General features: G+C 39.5%; 12 protein-coding genes and 1 non-coding gene across 13 annotated transcripts; 8 read left to right on the forward strand and 5 right to left on the reverse strand.

The window, feature by feature from the left end:
• Positions 1-105: 105 nt before the first annotated feature.
• On the reverse strand, positions 106-1,206 carry FMT1 (methionyl-tRNA formyltransferase; the record flags this gene model as incomplete). The annotated part of the gene is made up of 1 exon (XM_454428.1): positions 106-1,206. The coding sequence occupies one exon, from the start codon at positions 1,204-1,206 to the stop codon at positions 106-108; it is 1,101 nt and encodes a 366-aa protein (XP_454428.1).
• Positions 1,207-1,409: 203 nt separating this feature from the next.
• KLLA0_E10605g (uncharacterized protein) lies at positions 1,410-2,252 on the forward strand (the record flags this gene model as incomplete). The annotated part of the gene is made up of 1 exon (XM_454429.1): positions 1,410-2,252. The coding sequence occupies one exon, from the start codon at positions 1,410-1,412 to the stop codon at positions 2,250-2,252; it is 843 nt and encodes a 280-aa protein (XP_454429.1).
• Positions 2,253-2,634: 382 nt separating this feature from the next.
• PGD1 (Pgd1p) lies at positions 2,635-3,591 on the forward strand (the record flags this gene model as incomplete). Its single annotated transcript, XM_454430.1, has 1 exon — positions 2,635-3,591. The coding sequence occupies one exon, from the start codon at positions 2,635-2,637 to the stop codon at positions 3,589-3,591; it is 957 nt and encodes a 318-aa protein (XP_454430.1).
• Positions 3,592-4,027: 436 nt separating this feature from the next.
• Positions 4,028-6,157, forward strand: TRP5 (tryptophan synthase TRP5; the record flags this gene model as incomplete). The annotated part of the gene is made up of 1 exon (XM_454431.1): positions 4,028-6,157. One exon carries the CDS (start codon positions 4,028-4,030, stop codon positions 6,155-6,157), a length of 2,130 nt encoding a protein of 709 aa, XP_454431.1.
• Positions 6,158-6,560: 403 nt separating this feature from the next.
• On the forward strand, positions 6,561-9,149 carry RRN6 (Rrn6p; the record flags this gene model as incomplete). The annotated part of the gene is made up of 1 exon (XM_454432.1): positions 6,561-9,149. One exon carries the CDS (start codon positions 6,561-6,563, stop codon positions 9,147-9,149), a length of 2,589 nt encoding a protein of 862 aa, XP_454432.1.
• A 460-nt stretch (positions 9,150-9,609) lies between these two features.
• On the forward strand, positions 9,610-12,066 carry CWH41 (mannosyl-oligosaccharide glucosidase; the record flags this gene model as incomplete). Its single annotated transcript, XM_454433.1, has 1 exon — positions 9,610-12,066. One exon carries the CDS (start codon positions 9,610-9,612, stop codon positions 12,064-12,066), a length of 2,457 nt encoding a protein of 818 aa, XP_454433.1.
• A 1,111-nt stretch (positions 12,067-13,177) lies between these two features.
• On the forward strand, positions 13,178-14,692 carry SCW11 (putative glucan endo-1,3-beta-D-glucosidase; the record flags this gene model as incomplete). Its single annotated transcript, XM_454434.1, has 1 exon — positions 13,178-14,692. One exon carries the CDS (start codon positions 13,178-13,180, stop codon positions 14,690-14,692), a length of 1,515 nt encoding a protein of 504 aa, XP_454434.1.
• A 320-nt stretch (positions 14,693-15,012) lies between these two features.
• Positions 15,013-15,969, reverse strand: KLLA0_E10737g (inositol oxygenase; the record flags this gene model as incomplete). Its single annotated transcript, XM_454435.1, has 1 exon — positions 15,013-15,969. The coding sequence occupies one exon, from the start codon at positions 15,967-15,969 to the stop codon at positions 15,013-15,015; it is 957 nt and encodes a 318-aa protein (XP_454435.1).
• A 235-nt stretch (positions 15,970-16,204) lies between these two features.
• On the forward strand, positions 16,205-16,277 carry KLLA0_E10759r. Its single transcript has one exon. It is a non-coding gene; the product is annotated as a tRNA-Phe (tRNA).
• Positions 16,278-16,413: 136 nt separating this feature from the next.
• On the reverse strand, positions 16,414-16,779 carry CGR1 (Cgr1p; the record flags this gene model as incomplete). Its single annotated transcript, XM_454436.1, has 1 exon — positions 16,414-16,779. One exon carries the CDS (start codon positions 16,777-16,779, stop codon positions 16,414-16,416), a length of 366 nt encoding a protein of 121 aa, XP_454436.1.
• A 340-nt stretch (positions 16,780-17,119) lies between these two features.
• On the forward strand, positions 17,120-19,681 carry CCM1 (Ccm1p; the record flags this gene model as incomplete). Its single annotated transcript, XM_454437.1, has 1 exon — positions 17,120-19,681. One exon carries the CDS (start codon positions 17,120-17,122, stop codon positions 19,679-19,681), a length of 2,562 nt encoding a protein of 853 aa, XP_454437.1.
• Positions 19,682-19,868: 187 nt separating this feature from the next.
• Positions 19,869-21,095, reverse strand: GPC1 (glycerophosphocholine acyltransferase; the record flags this gene model as incomplete). Its single annotated transcript, XM_454438.1, has 1 exon — positions 19,869-21,095. The coding sequence occupies one exon, from the start codon at positions 21,093-21,095 to the stop codon at positions 19,869-19,871; it is 1,227 nt and encodes a 408-aa protein (XP_454438.1).
• Positions 21,096-21,487: 392 nt separating this feature from the next.
• On the reverse strand, positions 21,488-22,041 carry RPL30 (60S ribosomal protein eL30; the record flags this gene model as incomplete). The annotated part of the gene is made up of 2 exons (XM_454439.1): positions 21,488-21,802; positions 22,039-22,041. The coding sequence occupies 2 exons, from the start codon at positions 22,039-22,041 to the stop codon at positions 21,488-21,490; spliced, it is 318 nt and encodes a 105-aa protein (XP_454439.1).
• Between the last annotated feature and the right edge of the window lie 904 nt (positions 22,042-22,945).

Below are 22,945 nucleotides of genomic sequence, written 5' to 3' on the forward strand. Positions count from 1 at the left end.
ACCATACAGAAGCCTACATATGTATTTCTATATTATCTACATAGACGAACTATCTTATGGAACGAAGAAATATGATTTTTATGATAATTTTCTGGTTGACCTCCCTTATAAGAATTCATTGGAGTTCATCTTACCACATCTTTTATTAAGCCTATTTACAAAAGTTGGGACTGGTTCCAGTGCAAACCCTTCGAATTGCAAAACATTGGTACCAATTTGACCATCAATACATTGGATGATCATAGTCTTCTCGTCCTCACTTAATTTAAATTCTCCAGGTTTCATTGATATGGTTTCATTCAAATCAAATAATTCGGGGAATATAATACGTTTCTTCATAACTTCTTTCTTCCTCTTTGGTAATGATAATTTATAGCAGTACAACGACCCTAAGGCATCATTCTTGGCCAATAACCGTAACTTCCTTTCGTTTTTCCAATTTATTTGTTTCATTTCAGTAGTTATTTTGGGAGCAAGTGAAGGTTCATAGTTTGGGTTCGGTTTTGGTTTGAAATCCCTTTCCCTTATCATCTGTTGCAACAATTCACCACTTTTCAATCCCAATTGATCCATAAGTGTTGCAACCTTCTCGGGGACATCCTCGTCAAATTTACCGACGGTGCCAAGCTTCAAAATTTCTTGCACTGACAACGGAGCCGTCTGTTTGATGATTTCTCCATGGTCGAATTTCGTTGGATGTAAACTCTGAATCGTCACACCTGTAAACTCATCTCTGTTCAAAAGTGTATACTGGATCGGGGAGGAGCCTCGGTAACGCGGTAACAAAGATGGGTGGATATTGAAAGCTTTTCCGTCGACCTTTTCAATTAGCTGTTTGGGTATTAACTTACCAAAGCTTACGGCTATCAGTACATTAAACTCAACCGAAGGATTGTCGATTAATCCCAACAAATCAGACCTTGTATCACATTTAATCACCGGTGGTAACCCCAAAGAATCATTTACCGACATAATCGGAACCTCCCGCACTTCAGATAAGTATCTGCCACATGATTTTGGCGATCTGGTGACAACTTGTAGCGAATCAATGTCCTTGGTTCGCAAAAGTGAGTGCAATGCACTAAGTAAATGAGACGAATATTGATCTGAACCAAAGAAAAGCACTTTCAAAGGGTTCCCATTACTAGTAGAATAAAACCTTATGACACATGTGCTTAGTGTCTTGCCATGTTTGAAACCCCACATGACCGTTGTACAGTGGGGATGGCATTTTGCAACAATTAAGCTGAGCTAGACTTATTTCTGTTGGTGAGAGAGAGGTTTTCAATTGAAATTCACTTTCTGTTAATCATGTTGGAACATGAGAAGTTGACAACAAAAGGCATGAAGTGAGAGAGACCTCAATTCACTTCCTATATTATTCACTCGGTAGGGAATACACTGTAAATATGAATGACGATGAAAAGGCAAGAATTGCTAGAAGAAAGGCCAAGTTTTCCGAACAACGACGTCAAGAGTTGTTAGACGATCCATTGAAGGATAAAAGCTTGCTCAGCCGGTCTACAGCGGATAACGAAACAACAGTTATGATGAGATTGAAGACTAACCAGACCGTAAGAGACCAAATGTTTGTTCAGATTCAAGAGCTAGCTCGTTCTGGGAACTCCGATGATGAAGTGATAGAACATGGATTGCGTAAATTAAGGGAAATCATCGTAAGTATCTACCACAGCGAAAAACGTAATGATGAATTCATGAATTCGGTTAAAAATGTCTACATATATTCTATTGAGTTTTACCTCGGGAGACGCCCAGTGAACTGGACTAAACTCGTAAATATTCTCGAGGCATTCGTACGGAAAGTCTCCGGAGTATTAGAATGTAAAGAACATGGTTCCGCACTTGTGCTATACGAAGCTATCGAACAGCAGCAATACGGTAGAAGTTTACAAATAATACAAGGCCATGAGAAACAGATATGGGACCCGGTACTATGCCGATTGATCGTAAAATCATGCGCTACAGACAACTTCCATCTATGGTTCTACGCATTATCGAAACTAGATGATAAAACATTCCTATACAAGTTCCTCATCACACTCCCCTATCATGAACAGGCAGTTCACACCGTGTTAAACATAATCTCACGCTCTTATCATCAACTGACCTTGGCCCACATCACGGAATTCTGGTTCCAATCGGTACCAATTGCCCATCTTAAAGATGTGATCTCATCACGATGGACTGTCAATGAATTAAACCATGGCAGCATCGTCAAATTCAGGAAATAAACTGGAATTAAAACCCACTGAAAACTCGATGTACATAGCTATACCTCCTCTAGATATATACTCATGCATATAAGATGCCACCGGACAACCATAGTATCATCTATCTAACGGTACCACTATTAAGCAGCCGTTCCATTTCATTGTCTTTGTCAACGAAAATCCTTTTCATGATGAAAATGCGCTTTAAATCACCGAACTAACACAACTTATTACAATGGCACACAGTTAAATCAACAACAGAACACCGTTCGTTTGACTAGTGTAGCAGTTGCAGGTGGTATTGATCAAGTCGGGCACAGTACTGATATTGGTGTTTTTAATCTGGTTTTTTGTAGAGCTGGAAGAGGTTAAAATTTAGTTTCAAGACTAGGTGAATTCAAAGATGGCTGTCGGACCACCAGATCAAATCTTTAAGGACAATTTAACGTTCGATACGTTCAGAGAATTGATTATTGAGAAAGAATCTACTGCAGATGAGGTTGCAGATAAAGTCCTGGAGGCGAAGAAGGCATTACTGCCGATACGGACGTTGATGACTGAATTTGTGGGTATGATAGCGAATTTAGAAAGTATGGGGAACAAGACTTCGCAGGAGAAGTTTCTTGCCATACGAATGAAGTTGATTGAGTTACAGAATAATATACAGAAGTTTTCCAAGGATTTCCAGCAACTTCAGCCCGTGATGAGGACCATGGACAAGTTCAACGAGGAAGTTAATGCGGGGGAGAAGAAGTTCTTTGTTCAAGAGACTTTGGGATACACACAACTCGCCAGTAACGGAAGTGCAGCCGGTATCACTAAGACTAGCAGTGGGAATGATGGCAACACAACTGGTTCTACCGCAAATACAATGGCTATGGCGAAAGGTCTGAAGAAAAATGCTGCTGGCAAGCCCAATACTGGTACCGGCGTACAATCCGGTCCTGGCCGCAGAAACTCGACCAAAAAAACCGGCCATACGGGACCAGCAACAGCACCAACAACATCCAACTCTGCTGCTTCCGCTGCTGCTGCAGCTGCAAACACTCCAAGTTTGAAACAGATCCCAAATACACAGCCAATGCAATTGATGCCTGGTGTATCACCCATGGCAATGGCAAGTCCACTCAATAACATCTCCCCACAAAGGAAGCTCACTCAACACGTTAATCAAAGTAGAGAAAACAGTCTACATCAAGGGGTAACTCCTTCAGCATCGATGATCACTCCTCAAAATATCTTAAACATGTCAGCATTTGATCTTAACCAAAACCAAACACCACAGTCTTTGGATAATGTCAATAATATGGATCTTACGAACCTCGATTTAGACTCTTTGAACATGGAGTTCCTCAACTGAAGCAGATATATACAATTTGTTTGTTTTTGCATTACCTCGTTTATAAAGCTGTGTTTCAATATAAGTTTATATGGCAATATTACGTAATACTGATCCAGGAAACGGTGATTCTTTATTTCGAGCACCTCATCGTATTCAAGCTAGTTTCTGGTTTATCAAATTGGTATATCAAATTGATTATAAGCCAGTACCGCGCGCATCGTGCCTGTACCTCTGTTATCCATCTACTATTAATCTTCCTAGCCTTACTTTGAGTCATCTGCACTTAATTTCGTTGTGAAAAAAAAATCGATTCGAAAAGAAGTACTCTTCACATATATATCGCACATACACTCATTTACAGAAGAGAAATGCAATCCATTAGCGTGATTTAAGTTTGTTCTATCATTCTTTTACCACTTATCAAATCTCAAGCTCAACATTGATCTAAAGAAACATGTCTGTGTTGTTGAGACAAGCGTTTGAAAACGCTAAGAAAGAAGGCCGCAATGCCCTTGTCACTTTTATGACTGCTGGATATCCAACCCTAGAGGATACCATTCAAATCATGAAGGGTTTCCAAGACGGTGGTGTTGATGTTATTGAGTTAGGCTTACCATTTTCTGATCCAGTTGCTGATGGTCCAGTGATTCAAATTGCCAATACTGTTGCATTGAAGAACGGTATCGATATGCCAAAAGTTTTGGCTCTAGTTAAGCAAGCAAGAGAAGAAGGTATCACCGTACCAATTGTATTGATGGGTTACTATAATCCTATCTTAAACTACGGTGAAGAGAAATTCATTAAGGATGCTGGTGCTGCTGGTGTCAATGGTTTCCTTATCGTTGATTTACCACCAGAAGAAGCTTTGAAAGTTAGAAACTACGTCGGTGAAAACGGATTGAGTTTAATCCCATTAGTGGCTCCTTCTACAACAGATGAAAGATTGAGTCTACTGTCCCATCTCGCTGATTCATTCATCTATGTTGTCTCCAGGATGGGTACCACTGGTGCCAGAGAATCAGTCGCTAACGATTTAAGTGCTCTTGTCCAAAAAGTTAGATCATTCTCTGGTGATATTCCATTGGCTGTTGGGTTCGGTATCTCTACCAAGGAGCATTTTGATGTCGTTGGATCTGTTTCCGATGGTGTTGTCATTGGTTCCAAGATCGTTACTTTGATCGGTGAGGCTGCTCAAGATAAACGTTATGAAACTGCAAAGAATTACGCTGAAGAAATCTCTGGTGGTAAGAAGGGGAAGGTTCTTTCTAAAGAAGAGTTCTGGAACATTCACAAGGCCAATGTTGCAACTGCTAAGGAAAATAAAACAGTTGCCAAAGAGTTCGAAGAATTCCACAAGTTCCCGGCTCGTTTCGGAGAGTTTGGTGGACAATACGTTCCAGAAGCTCTACATGCTTGTCTAAGACAATTGGAAAGAGGCTTCGAAGATGCCGTCGCTGATCCAGCATTCTGGGAAGAATTCAAGAGTTTATACAGCTATATTGGTCGTCCTTCCTCCTTCCACAAGGCTGACAGATTGACTGAATACTGTGGCGGTGCTCAAATCTGGTTAAAGAGAGAAGATTTGAACCACACTGGTTCGCACAAGATTAACAATGCCTTGGCTCAAGTTTTAATTGCCAAGAGACTGGGTAAGAAAAAGGTCATTGCTGAAACTGGTGCCGGCCAACACGGTGTGGCAACTGCTACCGCATGTGCCAAGTTTGGTCTAGAATGTACAGTCTTCATGGGTGCTGAAGATACTCGTCGTCAAGCTTTGAACGTTTTCAGAATGAGAATATTAGGTGCTAAAGTCGTTCCTGTCACTAACGGTACTCAAACTCTAAGAGATGCCACTTCTGAAGCTTTCCGTTACTGGGTCTCTAATTTGGAATCTACTCATTACATTGTTGGTTCTGCTATCGGTCCACATCCATACCCAACGTTGGTCAGAACTTTCCAAAGTGTCATCGGTAATGAAACAAAGCAACAATTTGCTGCATTGAACGACGGCAAGCTACCAGACGCCATAGTTGCCTGTGTTGGTGGAGGTTCCAACTCCACTGGTATGTTCTCTCCTTTCGAGCACGATGCCTCGGTTAGACTTATCGGTGTGGAAGCTGGTGGTGACGGTATTGATACCGATCATCATTCTGCAACTTTGACCGTCGGTAGACCTGGTGTTCTACATGGTGTAAAGACTTACGTCTTGCAAGACTCCGATGGACAAGTGCATGATACCCATTCTGTATCCGCTGGTTTGGATTACCCAGGTGTTGGTCCTGAACTTGCTGCCTGGAAGGCTTCTGGTCGTGCTGACTTCATGGCTGCTACTGATGCTGAAGCTCTCGAAGGGTTTAGACTTTTATCGCAACTTGAAGGTATCATTCCAGCTCTAGAATCATCTCACGCTGTCTATGGTGCTGTTCAAATCGCCAAAACCATGAAAAAAGATCAACATTTGATTATCAACATCTCCGGTAGAGGTGATAAGGATGTTCAAAGCGTTGCTGAAATTTTACCAAGATTAGGCCCTCAAATTGGCTGGGATCTAAGATTCGAAAAGGACCCTACTGCAGGAAACTAGGTTTGAAGTTGATGCCACAAATGGAAACCCTGTGTTAGAATATCTATAGACACTGAATTGTACATTCACATTGTTCATTTATATATGTAAAAACTCCAATTAACGCTACTTTGTATCAAATAAGCGTTTCCCTGATATATATCACACTTAAAACATGCTTCGTGGGGGTACGCTATAATCTAAAATCCTGAACTACGGTTCTGAAAGGCTCCAGCCGCATTATCGCCATTTCCTTAGTGAGTTTTTGACATATTTCATCACATACTTTAATAAGAAAATCTCAGCATTCAGAAATATAGTGTACCACATCAACACAAGAAGATGGATGAAGTAAACCAGACATTCAAAACGTGGGCTGTAACCATCTACTATATAACAAGTTGGTAAGCTCGCTCCGTCATATATGTCTTTGCAGCCCAGGCATAATGAGAGGGGCCATCAACTGGGAATAGGTGTGGTAGCATCTAGTACATATGTGCCATTCAATGAATCAAATAATATAGAGAATGACAATGAGCATTGGGCTCTCTCTTCACTCAAGAAAAGAGATAGAATGTACTTTAGGGATATGCGTGTATTACAGGAGGGAAATTCCAGGGAATCACATACGAGTGATTTGGGTATTTATAATACCGACATGGAAGAAGTTCCGTATCCTGTGGAAAGACAAGGCTTTTGCAACCAAGTACTGCGCAAACTGGACAAAGGAGATATATTGAAGGATGTCGAACTGCGACCTAATGAGGAGCTTATTTCCTTGGACAATACTGCTATCACTAGTAAATTTTATGTTCCTAGCAGTTTAGTTTCTAAGATAGCAAAAGGTGAGATGTCGATGACAAGCGATGACGGACATCGCAAGCAAAATAGGGCCATAAGAGTGTCTTCGTCACATACTAGAAAGGATTTCAAGGTTATAGACCCTACCAGGAAGCGCCAAATTGCAGTCGCAGAACTTCTTCCTACAGTTGATGCAAGGCTAGATAAAGAACCTACGATGCTATTGATAACCATAAAAGGTCCCACGGAATCAGACCTCTCTATCCAGACACTAGCATTAGATAAAAGAACAGGCCTATACGAAGCTAATTCTGAGCCAAGAGTAATAAGTTTACAATCAAGGATAAAGCATATTGAGATACCCACCTTATCTAAATCTCTAGCAAGGTATCCGAATTTGTTTGCAGTTATCACTAATAGCAAAATCCACGTGATAAGACTGGATAGAATTCACAATAACGCTATCGACTTGACTGAATTTACACCTTTGGAATTTCACGAGTTGGAACAGTTCCCCATAGTTCATGTGGCGTTTAACCCATGGAATCTCATGGAGATCGCGTTGATCGACTCTAAAGGTAATTGGTGCATCGCGAAGCTTGAATCACACAAACGAAAGCCTTGTATTATAAAACTACGTAGGGATGCATCTGGATCTATCTTTGATCCCACAGAGACCTCGCCATGGAACCATATTGAGTGGGCAGATGACCATACATCCTTACTTGTTCTGAACAGATCGAAACTTACAATGATTAATTTCGAGCAGAATTGGCAACATGATATCATACAAGCAAAGACGTGGTCAGAATTAAGAGATTATAAACGGATCTCTGAACGACTCAGTCTCTTGCTGACTTCAAAAGAAATTATTCTTATAAAAATCCAAGATCAGCAGATAAACAGATTGCTTTCTTGGAAACATGATTGGGATTCTCGGGACCCTTCAATTCGCATTTCATACAAGATATCTGAAGACGATCAATTTGGACAATTGATACACGTACTACTCTTCTCAAAACTCACTTTGAAAGTATATGGTATAATGTTCGGATACAAAGCAAACTCCTGGGCTGTTGTTGTTTCTAAACCATTTTTACTATCGTTAGGTGACATTAAAAGTAAGGACGGATTGAACAGCATTGAGTTTCCAGATACCAGTAATTACACTAATGATTTAGATGATGGTGGCGATCGCGGGGTTTCCACAGATCTTGTTTGCATCACTGGGTTCATTGGATCGGATACCGTGATACAAGGATTTTTATCCACAACAGACTCAGGAAACCATATCCGGCTAAACCTAGAGTATCCATCATGGGATTATAGAGGTGACTTTTTGGATAAAATATCCAAAATTTTTACAGAGAGTTTACCAGTTGCGCCAATAAGTCACCAAGCAGATAATGAGTACCAAATGTTCCAAGAGTATGGGTATAATTTGTCAGAAAAGCTGAATGAGCTACTGGATTCATGGAAAAACAGATCAGATAAGTATGACCTTAACATTGAATCTCTAGCATCTCTAAAAACTTTTCCATCTTACTTCAAGAATTTTACAGAATTTGCCTCCTTAATTGAACAATTAATAACCTACTACAAAGATCATAATCTTGCTTTTTCTGACCTACCGTTTACGACAAAACAGTTGATAGGCGAGGGATTAACTTCATGGGAAGGCCTATTTAATCGTTTGGTGATAGCGTGGGACAGTATATCTCCAAATGCAGAAGAGCTTAGTAGATCAGCTACCCAAGACATGACTTTATCCTTAACTGTATGCCAAGATCAGGAAGGAATAAAGAATTCTTTAGAAACCATCACCAATGAAATTTCTGACAATACTAAAGCTGTCCTGGATTTATGGGACAATGGATCTGATGAAACATTAAGTAATATGCAATCGACACGGCCGCCTCTATTTTCTGCATCAGTATCCTCCCAACAGTTTCAGGTTCCCACGATAAAATCCTCGCAGCAAACGTCCAGGAAGAAAAAGCTTCCTTCATCAACCTCGAGGGGACTTCACAGTTTATCAGTATCACAACCAACTCAGTTCATGTCCGGCAATGGGTTGCCCGGGAACATGGCGCCTGCATTTTCATTGGGTGCTAGTACCAGGTCAACTCAACCGATGCCCACACTTTCACAACCTGAAGGTCAGCAACGAGTAAAGAAGAAGAAAAAGAAGAAAGTCGGAGGTTTCACTTAATGTATATATTTTTGTCCATCGAATGATTATATGTAATATTTAATTTGATACCATTTCTCATTTTCTTCTATGTTTGCAAATATAGTAGGTTGAACTAAGATTGATATTTTACTCTTTAAAGTGAACTTTGAAATTTAAAAGAGTAAGTTGTATTAACTCTGGAAACAGTCTGCGAAGAACAAAAGTCGTCAAGATTTGCTTTTGAGAAGTCCATCACTTCCCATTCTACACGATTGATCAAGCCATCTAAATCTCCTATGGTGCGCTGTGCAAGCAATCTTTCATTCTGAATACTTTTGTCTTTTATTATATTCAAAGAAGAATTACGTATTTAAACTTCCTAAAGTTGAGATACTTACAGCCACAGATCAATTGCACTGCCAAGTACAATAAAATCCACTGACAAAAACTTTCAGACGGCTATTCATAAGATAACATTTGCTACTAAAAAAAGCCACAAATGATTACTCTGTCCAGGCTGCTTTTGTTTGCGGCCCTTAATGCTATTTTAGGCCATAGTATAGCATTAGATCTGGATGATTATAGCAAGGCAAATAATCAATCGCTTTTATGGGCCCCTTATAGATCAAACTGTTACTTCGGTTTAAGGCCTCGGTATGTTAATGATGAGCCGTTTGTCTTGGGTGCTATGTGGTTTAATAGCATCAATGCACAAGGTTTGGCAAAAGTTCGGCATTTTGTTGAGCAAGGTGACAAGTTAGATAAATACGGATGGATCTGGTATGATCCGAGAATTGGTGGCAGAGAGACCATCAGAGATTCTGAAAGTAACCTTCAGCTCAACTTCACGTTTGTGAAATCGCACAGTGGCGAGAATTGGGCTGTTCAAGTTGAAGGTGATTTGATTGACAAAAACAAAGAAGCTGCACATTCGATCGTTATTTATATGAAGCAAAACGGCAAAGAAGACTCTTCCTGTTACTTAAACCAGAATGACATTTTTACAAAAAATCGTAATGAGCTCTCATTTACAGGATTCTCAAACGAATTAAAGGGTTACACTATCAAACTTGCAGACGAAAACAGCAAGTTTTATAAAGATGCAGTTCCACCTTTAAGCCCAGACTGCGATCCTTCGAAGCCGACTGTTCTCTCCATGAATATACCAGATGATCAACTATGGAAAGCAAAAGACGTGTTTCAAAGTTTATTGAAAGACTCGATTCAGGCTCATGTCGAAACAAATCCACAATTGAGCGCTAATTTAATTCCAAGTGCGCTAACGATCCGTAACATCCACAATTTTCCTCCAGGAAATGTGCAGTATATTCAACAAACCTTTGAAGGGCACTTCAAGTTCAATATTATATTCAACAAAAAGGGATCAAAAGACCAAATTGCAGAAAACTCAGTTGATCACCTTATTGTATTGGCGGAAGGTTTGGTGCAACAGAAGTTCAACAAGAAATTTGGCATTGCAGACAATTCCTTATATAGAGATTTTGCTCAGGAAACCTTTTCAAATCTATTAGGTGGTCTATCATATTTCCATGGTACTCATCTAGTTGACAGAGAAACAGCATTCGATAACGAAAACTTTGATAGAATAGAATTGCTGAATTCGAATGAAGAGGGCCCTTTAGAGCTCTTCTCTATGGTACCCAGCCGCGCATTTTTCCCTAGAGGATTCTACTGGGATGAAGGATTCCACCTATTACAATTATTGGATTACGATTCTGATCTCGTTTTCGAAGTTTTACACAGTTGGTTCAATTTGATAGACAAAGATGGATGGATTCCTCGTGAAGTTATCTTGGGTGACGAAGCCCGAAGTAAAGTTCCCGAAGAGTTCAGAGTTCAAAATCCAAATATTGCGAATCCACCAACGTTGCTACTTGCATTCAGTGAGATTTTGAGCCGCGCAAAGACCATACAAGAGGAAATGTTAGAATCCCATCTCCAGGAAAATTATCAATATGAGGAACTAGACTCGTCGTTCCAAGGCGACAAATTGAATAACAATCCAGAACTTTTAATATCCTATGCCAAAGAAATATATCCAAAGCTTCTAAAGCATTATGAGTGGTTTAGAAACTCACAAAAGGGGATGCTCGAAGAGTATATGGAGGTTCCTTCCATAAACTCCAAAGTTCACATGGAAGAAGCCTACAGATGGATTGGTCGCACTTTCACACATTGTCTACCAAGTGGTATGGATGACTATCCTCGTGCTATCCCACCGGATATTGCAGAACTACATGTTGATGCTCTTACATGGGTGGGCGTCATGACGAGGTCGATGAAACAGATTGCTAGTGTTATAGATCTCGTGGAAGAGATTAAACGATTTGCTACTATTGAAGAAAATATTGTTGAAAACCTTAAGACATTGCACTGGGATGACGACCAAAAATTGTTCTGCGACATAACATTCAATGACGACGCTAATACCGATGAGGCTTTAAGAAAGTTCGTATGTCATGAAGGATACGTATCGCTCCTACCATTCGCTGTCAAATTGATACCGCATACTGATGTTGAACGCCTAAAACATATTCTAGATTCAATGAGCAATACCACAACCCTTCTATCGCCTTACGGAATTCGCTCGCTATCCAAAACAGACGAATATTACGATACAGGAGAAGTGTATTGGAGAGGACCAATCTGGTTGAACATAAACTATCTCTGTCTTGACGCATTGGAATACTACTTCTTGGAATCACCACTGAAAAAATCAGAAGGTCAAAACGAAGAACTCTTCTTACAAGCTAGAACTCTGTACAAACAATTGAGGCAAAACATTATCGATAACGTGTACAAAATCTGGAAGAAAGATGGTTACGTTTATGAACAGTACAATCACAAGAACGGTAAAGGGTCAGGTGTTCAACATTTTACTGGCTGGACAGCACTAGTTGTTAATATGATCGGAAAATTACCAGAAGAATTGTGAATGCTTGTCACAGTCCCAAGTTTGCGAAATGAACACGATTAAATCTAAATAGATTACACTAGAAATGGAGCTAATGTAAACATACCGTTTGCCGACATTCCATCACAGCCAGCAGCAAGGTTATTAGGAAAGAAGCTACTTTTGAAATTACCATGTGTTATATTTGTTGGCCGATTGACCTAAAGTTCAGCCGTTGGGGAATGTAACAACATCAGGACCTGCTGCCACAGGATTTTATAGTTTAGGCTATCTATTTTCTGTATTGTTTACATTTTTGGATCATAACCCAGCATTTCCAAACCAGCATTTTAGAGCCAGCATGAGAGAATTTAAAGGGTTTACGTATATAGTGATAAATATTAGGTCGCCGGAATCTAGTTTTCCGCAGTCTATCGTGGCGTCATCAGGAACAGACCAGGGGTGGGTTTAGGTTTAAGCTTTTTCAGGAACAATTCAGGAACCAGTCGATGATGTATGGTTTCTCTTTTTCCCGGATTTCTTTCTTTCTTTTCCTTTTTTTTTACACTCTCTCCGTTGTTGTGCTTTAGCATTGTTCGTACTTTGCCATTGATGGTTCATTGTTGCCATTGATGGTTCATTGTTGCCATTGGAGAGGTTGGAGAAGCCGTGATTGTACAGAAATCAGACTATCGTGGTAGCAAATGAAGTTGTGAGTAGGTCTTTTTTGTTATTCCAGCACAACATTCTTGTTCAGTGTTTACATGAACATGGGTAGTTTACATAGATGGTGTGCGTGAATGGTTTGTTATGGATGGTTTATTATGAATCGACCACCTGGATCAGATCAATTCGAATATCTAGCTAGATCAAAACAAGCTTAATGTAAACAACAAATCAACGGTAAGACTCGCGACAAATGCTTGCATGAGCTGCGTAAAAGTGTCAAGGTAGTTCGATAAAATGGGATATATAAACGGAGTGTCCAAAATACAAGTTCTGGAGATTCGATTTAGAACAAGATTCACTGCTTTAGGTTATGAAGAGTTTGCTAACCTCTATTCTATATTTATCTATTCCCCTAAGAAAATCATCAATCTGATAACTAACGAACAATTCACCTGTTTTAAGATCATTACATTTCGTTGTAAAAATGACTGAACTAAAATTCCAAATACGTTCGCTTCTAGTTCTAGCAACGCTCCTCACATATGTTTTCGCAGCTCCTTTGAACCATCTTCATAAAAAGAGAGAAATTGTAACGAGAGTACATACCGCTTCTCAAACAAACACTGTCACTGACTTTTACTCTACCACTACGCAAATTGTCCTCGCACCAACTGTGGAATTCATTATTTCTGGCTCAGTCACAATAACAACTACTCTACCACTGGCTGATGGATCTGTACCAACTGAATCCCCAAGTGTAACCATAACATCTGTCTTCAATGACCGTGGAGCTGCAGCTGTTGCTGTTCCAACACATCCTGCTGCGGTAGCAGGGGAAGCAGATCCTAAAGTGAGTACCATTGTAAACGACGGTACATCTACATTGGCACCAATAACTGCATCAACTCAATCACAGAATAACGATAACGGTGCTGCTTCCGCAACAACCACAACATCAGGGGTTAGTGTTACCAGTGGTAGTGACAATAACAACAATGACAACACCAGCAATTCAGGCAGCAGTAATGAAAGCAGCGACAACGATAACAATGGTAATACAAGTAGTAGCACTGAGAATGGAAACGCCGGTAATGCAGACACTAGTTCCAGCACCAGCTCAAGTACTAGCTCAAGTACCAGCACAACCAAAGACAGCAGCACAAGCACGAGTTCTGGTAGCACCACAACAGCTGGTTCTGGTACCGGTGTTCCAAATACTATTGTTTATTCCCCATACAATGATGACTCTTCGTGTAAGAGCGCTGATTCAGTTTATTCCGATCTGCAAACCATTAAAGCAAAGGGTATCTACAAAATCAGAATATATGGTACCGACTGTAATTCATTACAAACTGTACAACCAGCTGCCGTCAAGTTGGGTATGACTATCAACCAAGGTTTCTGGATTGGTTCTTCTGGTGTTAGCTCAATCGACACTGCTGTCTCAGATGTGATTTCCTATGGTCAATCTAATGGCTGGGATGTATTTGACTTCATTACAATTGGTAACGAAGCTATAATTTCTGGTTACTGTTCAGTGGAAGACTTAATTGGTAAAATCTCCTCTGTCAAGGCACAATTGAAATCTGCTGGCTACGGAGGACTAGTTACTACCTCTGAACCTCCTGTAATCTTTGAAACCTACCCATCTTTATGCACAAGCTCTGAAATTGATTTCGTCGGTATTAATTCCCATGCCTATTTCGATCCAAACTCCCAAGCATCTACTGCTGGATCCTTCGTTAAGAATCAACTGCAAATTGTGAAAGATGTTTGCGGAACAGACAATGTTAGAGTGACAGAAACTGGTTACCCAAGTAAGGGTGTCCAAAATGGTGGTAATATTCCAAGTAAAGCTAACCAAATAATAGCTGTTAATGGTATCTTAGAGGAGTTGAACGGAGATGTCACAATTTTATCTACGTTCAATGACTACTGGAAGGACCCTGGTACTTACGGTGTCGAACAATCTTTCGGTGTTATTGATTTCCTATCATGAAACATACCATCCTAGCATAACATTAACGTAACGAAACCGCCAACAGCGGAAAATAATAGAGTAAGGAAATGATTAGGATCTGAAGTATAAACAAAAAAATCACGCACGGAAGACTCATTACTCTTTTGACCGAAAATAGCTTCCTTCACAACACGAACTTTCCTAGTTGGTTTTATCGTCCATCATTAATCTCCTATAAACAATCGTAATATTTCTATACCTGAATGCTGATTATAAAGCAGAATTTGTAACACATAATATAGCACATTAAATGTTCTCCGTTTTTTATCTAGGTAAGTTATCTTGTCTCGAGTCCGTTATTAGAATTCAACCAGTTTTTGAGGAAAGAACTCATCGATCAATTCAAGGTAATACGGTTTTAATTCATCGCGGTTATGTTTTTGTAATCCCTTGGAATAGAGATCATATTGATTAAAATCCTGTACAGCTTCCAAGATTTCATAATCGCTTTCTGACATCAAATATCGATATGCGCCTTCTCGATGCCATGGATAGAAGGAATGATATCTAATCATAGCCAAAGCCTTCTCATTCAGAGTTGATTGATTCTTTGCGATATAATACATATATTCATCATGCCCCCACGAAATCATCACCGATTTTAGGCCACTGTTTTCTTCATATATTCCTAGTTTAGTTGAATATATTGGATGCGAATTATCGGGATTACCTTGAAAGAACTCAGGAAAGATGTTTTCCTTCACGAAACCACAACCAATGGGGAAAGTGTCTCCGACAACATCCCACTGCCCTTCACTCTCAAAGAAGTATAGGATCTTACCTAAATCATGTATTAACCCAACGAGCTGCATCCATCTAGGTTTACCGTCATTTCTTATCGCTTCAGCCGTTTGTAATGCGTGATCTATTTGGGAGAGTTCTGTGTCTGGGTCCGATTCATCTATGAGTTTACTTAATTGGCATAAAGCATCCCAAACAGTCATTCTGGCTCGCACTTTAGTCTTGAAATTAATTCTTGCCTGTAAATTGTACGCCATCGTCTGTTTCTCATGCTGTTCTTTGTAGAATTCTCGCACTCTATCTTTAGCCTGGTTATATTGCCTGAAATCTTCCTCATTTATTCCATCTAGGACACTAGTCGAATCGTTCATTTTCCTCTTTTTAGACGGTACGGGGTCCTTGGATTGCTCTCGAAGCTTGGTTTTAATTACGTTGATTGACTGAACATCCTCATCTATAAGCTCCAGTAAATGGCCTTTATCCGAATGGATAATCTCTCCCAAATCCTTTGACATTGTTTCAATTATTTCAACGGCACTGAGCAAAAGATCCCTTTTAACAGAGCACTAATAAATTCACCGTTCGAAATATCAGAGCGTACCGAGACGTATCTCATACACTATAAACTTAATCCTGTTCTATCGTTAAGTTGACACTCACATCCATCATTAGAAAATCATTGAGAAATATCCATAACAGTAATTTTAGTGCAAGGTGAGCGAAAGAAAACTGGTTCTTGTAATTAATTTGGCTGCTTTAGCTCAGTTGGGAGAGCGTATGACTGAAGTTCATAAGGTCCTGTGTTCGATCCACAGAAGCAGCAAATTGGTTTTAATTTTTGTCAATTTCCCACATACTTTTTCATCGTCAGTATATACAATTGCGGAGGACGGAACAAGCCTAAATCGTTAATGCAGATATGTCTTTATTCTATTATACAGTATTTATGACTTTATGTCTCAACGCTCTTTCAAAGCCTTATTTCTCTTTTCTCTTCTTCTTAGTCTATCGACCTTCTTAGCGTGCATCTTGGCAGCCAATCTATCGTACCTTTCTTGTTCTTCCTTCTTTGCTCTTCTTTCCTTCAAAGCTTGAATAACAGCGTCTTTCTCGGCTTTCTTCTCCTCCTTCAAAGCACGTACCTTTTCCTTGAACTGCTGATCTTCTAGTCTCTTTTGTTTCTTCAATTCCCATGAGGTCAACTTCTTATTCTTCACGACTCTGTTCTTAGCCCTCAAAGGTTCTTTCTCTACCTTCCAGGTGCGGCCACTAACGGGCTTACCCTTGATCTGTATATCCTGCTGTTCTGCTGTATTGTCTGACATGATAATTCGTACACTTTCGCGATTACTACAGTAATGGTTACTCCAGTCACGACCACTTTGTTACAACCTTTGTATGTGTTTCTCTCATCTCATCTCATCTCATCTCATTGTCTCTCTAATTTTTCACTATCACATAATAATGAAAAAGAAATCTTTAACATTAAAGATTGAAAAATTTCTAGTTAGAAATGAGATGAGATGAGATGAACTTACCATGAAAGTATTAGTTCAAAAGTTCAATCGGTGTTATCTGTCGCTAGATCATCGATTAATTGAATTATAGTGTAAGGAACATATAAAAGGTGCTCTTTTGATCTTTTGGAAACCACTGTAAGAGGGAATGCTTTCACTTGGAAAGAATGGTAAGACTTCGTCAACACTGGTACGAAATGCGCGAAGGAGTGTGATCATGCCAGCTAGCAGAGATGTTAGATCTCGTAAGAGACGGGCGAGATCTGTCACTGATACGAAAGATGTGTTAGATTTGGATTCAATCGATTTCACTAATGAGAAGGAAGTTCAGTTCAAGGTTAATCAGTTGAAAGAGTTCACCAGAAATCTTCGAGAACAGATCAAGTACACTGATGAGCTAAAGCGTAAGCATGTTATAGAAGAGGAGGAGACAAAATCGGTAGATCCCGAGATGCATGATTTTGACAGCGATGCTGGAGTTATTTTAAGTTCATTGAACGATAAGGTAGCGGGCCCTGGGGCAGAACAGAATCTTTCAACTCTTTTGTTATCAGATAAAGCTGATACATCGTTACTACCCGAGCGATTATCAGAGAGGATAAAGGACAAGGACCTCATTTTGAGGTGTTTGTTTGATAAGAGGAATAGGGATTTTAATCCGATAGTAACAGAACTATACCATTCAGAACAGAGACTAAAGGGTTTAGGAATCCAATTTATTTATTCCAAGATTCTTTCGAAATTCGATAAACTTTCCTTTACGAGCTTATCCCAATTGGATGAGATGATAATGGAAAGCGTTGGGAATGACTCCTCGCGGTTAAATGGTAACTTATACGAGCATCTCATGTTGTCTTTTTCTCGGGTTACATCACCATCAGCACAGGGCAAATTGGAAGTATGTGGTAAACTTCGAGAGTTAACAGAGAGAATGGATGCTACATTATCGAAGAAAAGTTTCCAGCCAACACAGTATATGCTAAATGCTTGTATATTTGCAGCTTCAAAAGCCATGAGCTGGGAGTATATGGACTTTTTTTTAAAGAAATTCACCTCGACGTATGATATGCAACCTAACAGAAAGAACTATACGACAGTCATTTCTTTCTATACCAAGATGGAACACTATAAGAAAGCTTGGCAACTCTTTGACTCTCTTAAATTTTTGTCCCTAGAACACAAACCAGATACTAAGGTCTACAACTTGATGCTCGAAGTGTGTCAAAAGGAGAAGAATTACGCAAGATCATTAGATATTTTCCAAGAAATGGACGATTTGAACGTCACAAAGGACCTAAAGACTTATCTTAACGCAGCTAAATCCTTAGCATTGTCAAGTGCTGACAACGTAACAAGTGAAGGTAAAGCAGATTCATTAAGGTTAATGAGTTGGAAGTACATCCATAAGATTCATGATGATCCTAAATTATCCAAACAGCTAACCGAAAATCCACGCAACAACATGCTGCTGCTAGAGACAATGATGGTTTTATCAGCTTATGATGGTGACGTCGGATTTGCTCGTGCGTTGTACTATAAATATACGAACGCATTGTTCAAAGCACACTTCTATGAATTCAAAAAGTATCACAAAGATACCGATCCAGTTGATTATATTCGCATTTGGAAGAAATCTCTTTCCGCACAAATGTTTAACTGGCTAATGTTATCGTACTCTAAATTCAAAAAGTCTCGACTACCAGTATTATTAGGATATCCAGAAGGTTCAAGCTTGAGACGTAGCATGATTTATTCAGTTGACTATTCGGGACGAGATTCCTCCTATGAGAATTCAAATATTCAATTACCTATGCTTCCTATGACTGAGCTTAATGATGCAGAATTAACTATAAATGAATCAAAAGCCTTATGGAGATTTAATTTAGAGTTTGGCGGAAATTATGACATTAGAGAATTACCAGAAGGTATGCAGACAGTGAAAGATATAGAGAATATTGTCAAATGTGCAAAAACTGTTAATGAATTCAAGCTGCAGATTTCGCAGCGTTTATTGGAATGGAAAAACAGATATGTCAATCACAAGATTCTCAATATGAAATCTTTGATAACTTTCCTCACGATACCTATTAGGCTTCATGAACCCAATGAGTTCAAATTGAGGTTACAGGAATTCACATTCCAAGCGTTCGAATTCAACGAAAGGGTGGAATATCAATTCAAAAAATCAAAAACGAACGAACTGGAATCACCTGTACTCTCAAAAGATTTTAACACAACCGACAGCAATGCCTTGGTTGATAACGGTATTATACCCTCAGAATTCCTTCTATACTTGGTTTCTATGAAACACAAACTAGCCACTAATTGTGCTATCTACGAAGTGTCGATGAAAGCAGCCATAGCGTTCCATGATTACGAACTTGCTATGACAACATGGAAGAACAGAGGTAAATTCAGAATGACTGACGCTTTCCAGAAATTAACACCAGGTGAAAGACAACAAAGTGACGCAACTTTCGCTCAACTAATGGTCGAATACTTCACGAATGAAAAGATGTATCAAGACGCATTGAGTATCATTTTGTCATCTTTAAAGACGGTAAACTGGCAGTATTCTATGGTTAAGTCCCTACACAGAGCGTTGCTAGCTATTGAAGATGAGAACTCCGCTGCAAGACTTCTGAGTGTGGTGAATCGGAAATCAAAGATAGTTGAATTGGAGGAAGAGATCAAGTCATTAGACCTTTGATATTATGACATCACGAAAGAATGGATGCTATGAAAATAATGAGAATTACAGTAATGATAACAGCTCACAACCAAGAAACCTGTAAATAAATTGTAGTGTTTATTATCATTTAAAAATTCTCTTGTAAATATTTAATAGATAGATTAAGGAAACGACATTAATATATTGGTGAATCTAACCTTTGATATTAGGTGGTTGGAATTTTCATCTCCCATGTTAACTCATCGCTTTGATTCGAAGCAATACTGGCGGAATCCGATTCATCCAGTGCTACTGAGGAGCTAGAGCCTTTATTGCTCAATTGTTTCTCCAACGTTTCTACTTGAATTCTCAATTTGTCAACCTCTTTCTCAAACTTCTTACCGTAATAATCGACATAATAACTAGCACCGTTCTTTGCCGCATGAAGGAAGATGAATATCAGGAAGCCAGCAGCTGCAATACTATTGTTGAGCCATATCACACAAAGGATCATAGTCACCAACTGGTAACAGTATTGGAATAATGTGTAAAGTATCATCGGTTGTGGTGGTGGTAACTTAACAACCCATGAGTTCTTATACTGATGAGAGGTCAAATACTCGAAACTAGTCATTCGCTGCCCTGATTTGATCTTTTGCTTCTTTCTCAAAGTGATAAAGTAATGGTACAACGATTGCCATATTAGATAGTAAATCGAAGTGTAGAACACATTAGTCTTCAAATTCCAAGATTTGGAATTTTTCATTGCAGCAGCTGGGAATCTTTGCAATTTGAATTGTTCAGTGATTGCATGCGTTATGCAATACAATGTCAATGGAGGCATGATATGGATGAAACAGGATGTGATTTTATCCACCGAATGAATGACAAGAGAGTTCCGCCACGTGATTATGGCGAAGGACAAAGTACCAAAAGTGAAGGCAAAACATGACTGGTACAAATGTGTAGATGATGGCAGTACCCAAATAAATAACAAGCACATCGCATTAACGAAATAACATAAATCTGCCAGGAAGTAATGATTATTCGTCTTGTAGTAAGTGTAAAATCGCACCGGCATCAACAAACATAGCATAGCAGTGTAGTAAATGTGGAAATATTGAGGGTACCTACCGATGAGGAACCCGATCAGGAATATATTGAACAAAGTGAATGGATAAAACGATTTTTCAAGTGTTGAGCTATTTTGAAAGAAAATTGATTGTAAGGGCTTATCAATAGTTTTTAACTTCTTCAACGTCTTCTGCTTGAAATTGGCCAACTGAGGCGAAATTTCCTGATCTCTAAACTGGAGCTTCTGTTTACCATTGGTTAATTTCTGTTTGATGAATTGTTTCGAGGGCTGGCTGTAGGATTGGACAGTCGATGCGATAGGGTCCAAAAACTCAATGAACGTGGCCAACCGAGTTCTAAAAGACTGTTGGTCAGTCATCGCGATGCCTTTCGGTTAAGCAACCAGTTTCCTTAGCAAATAGTGTATCGAGATATGGGTCTGCACCTGAGATAACCAAGTGCTTTCCCCTTTGTCCCTTTGAGGTCCTTATTCGGTTCGTATATATTGTTGTTTATATACCTAGGCTTTGGAACAATTTCACATGCTCAAAGCAGTCACGTGAATAAGAAGTAGTTTCAAGTAACTGTTGCATATCCGATCTGCATGGAAGCTTTTAAGCTCAGAAGTGAAACTTGACCTGTATAATACTCATATTCTATTATAATGAAATAACGGCGAGTAAATATGGTTACATATTATACAAAATGAAAACAGTTGTTATAAATAGGAAAGAAACATTCTAAGATAGACTAGAGAGTTTTCTATCCTGTTTAAGCCAAAGCAGTCAAGATATCGGAGTCACCGGCATCCAAAATGGTAACGACACCGACTCTGAACAACTTACCGACAGCGGTACCCAATTCGTTGTTACCACCTTGGAAGTAGTAGACCTTGGTCTTGGACAACATGGCGTAGTATTCCAATTCAGACTTTCTCAAGACTGGGGTGTTGGCAGCGATGATGATCAACTTAGCCTTACCTTGTCTCAAAGACTTGACGGTAGACTTGTAACCCAAAGAGTACTTACCGGACTTAACGACTAAAGCCAACTTTTGGTTGATGTTTTCTTGGTTCTTAGCTGGGGCCTGAACAAATAGAAGAAGCAATTATATGCGAGGGTTTTCCCACATAATAAAAGTTTGAAAAACTGTTAGTAAAATGGTTCCAATTAAGAATCCAAGTAATGCAAAGAGGCCCTATTCCGAAAACGTCAAACGCCAAGCTTTAAACGAAAGTGAAGTCATTTCTTCTACCGTCGATGGGTTGCTTGTTTTATTAGATTCGATTCGGGCGACTAGCGCATAGAACAAAGTATACTGACCATCTCTGTGTATTTTAACTGGTGATATCTATCTGAACACTCCGGTCTGGTTTTTTAAGACTATAAATCAAGAGACGAGCATAAAATAGTAGAAGACAACGTCAAGATGTATAACAAGCTTTGTCTTATTTGTATCATTGAGAGATGAGAAACTGTTGAAACTTTTCAGTAAAGATGTGGAAAGTCTTGTGTGTGGTCTTATCCTGTCAGGGTAACAATAGGAGTGTTTGAGACTGTTTTCGTAACGAACAGAAAGTGGTGTACGGATGTAAACTTTGAATTTGCTTTGAAAACGGCGCGAATTACTGTATTAGGAAATGCATATTCTCACTTTTTTCCAATTTCAGTTCTTCCTGAGGGAAGGCTGCCTGGACAGGGGCAGTTCCCTCTGTCTGGCTAGCTTTCCAGCAAGGCCTCCCATTGGATCCACCCTCTAGGATGCTGGGAGAGGATTCCTAGGCAGACAGTCATACACTTCCCTCAGCAGCAATCCCACTCTGAACCAGACTCTCCAGCTCACGTCCCACCTGGCCACAGTGCTCCAATGGTCTGCTCATGCGCTGGACTCTGGACAGGAATGGTCCTGAGCCTAGGCTCAGAGCTAGGACCTGTTCCAGGCAGCTTGGCCTGTCTTCGACATTTCTCACAATTTAACAATTTTGGAATCAACAATTACAGAGAATAACAAGTTAATTAGTGTGTACAGGTCCAATTAAGACATATATACGTTTTAATAGAGGCCTTTGTTTAGATAGACCAAGCCAATCAAGTGAAAAAGTATGCACCATACGCCTCCATATACGACTGACACAAATATAGTACAGACCGCGTGTTGAGAAGAGAGTTCTGAATGAATGAACGAATGGATGAGAATACCGGAACGTTTGAAAGATTGAGTTTGAGAGTG

The sequence above is a fragment of the Kluyveromyces lactis genome, assembly GCF_000002515.2.
Source record: "Kluyveromyces lactis strain NRRL Y-1140 chromosome E complete sequence".
NCBI classification, from domain to species: Eukaryota; Fungi; Ascomycota; class Saccharomycetes; order Saccharomycetales; family Saccharomycetaceae; genus Kluyveromyces; species Kluyveromyces lactis.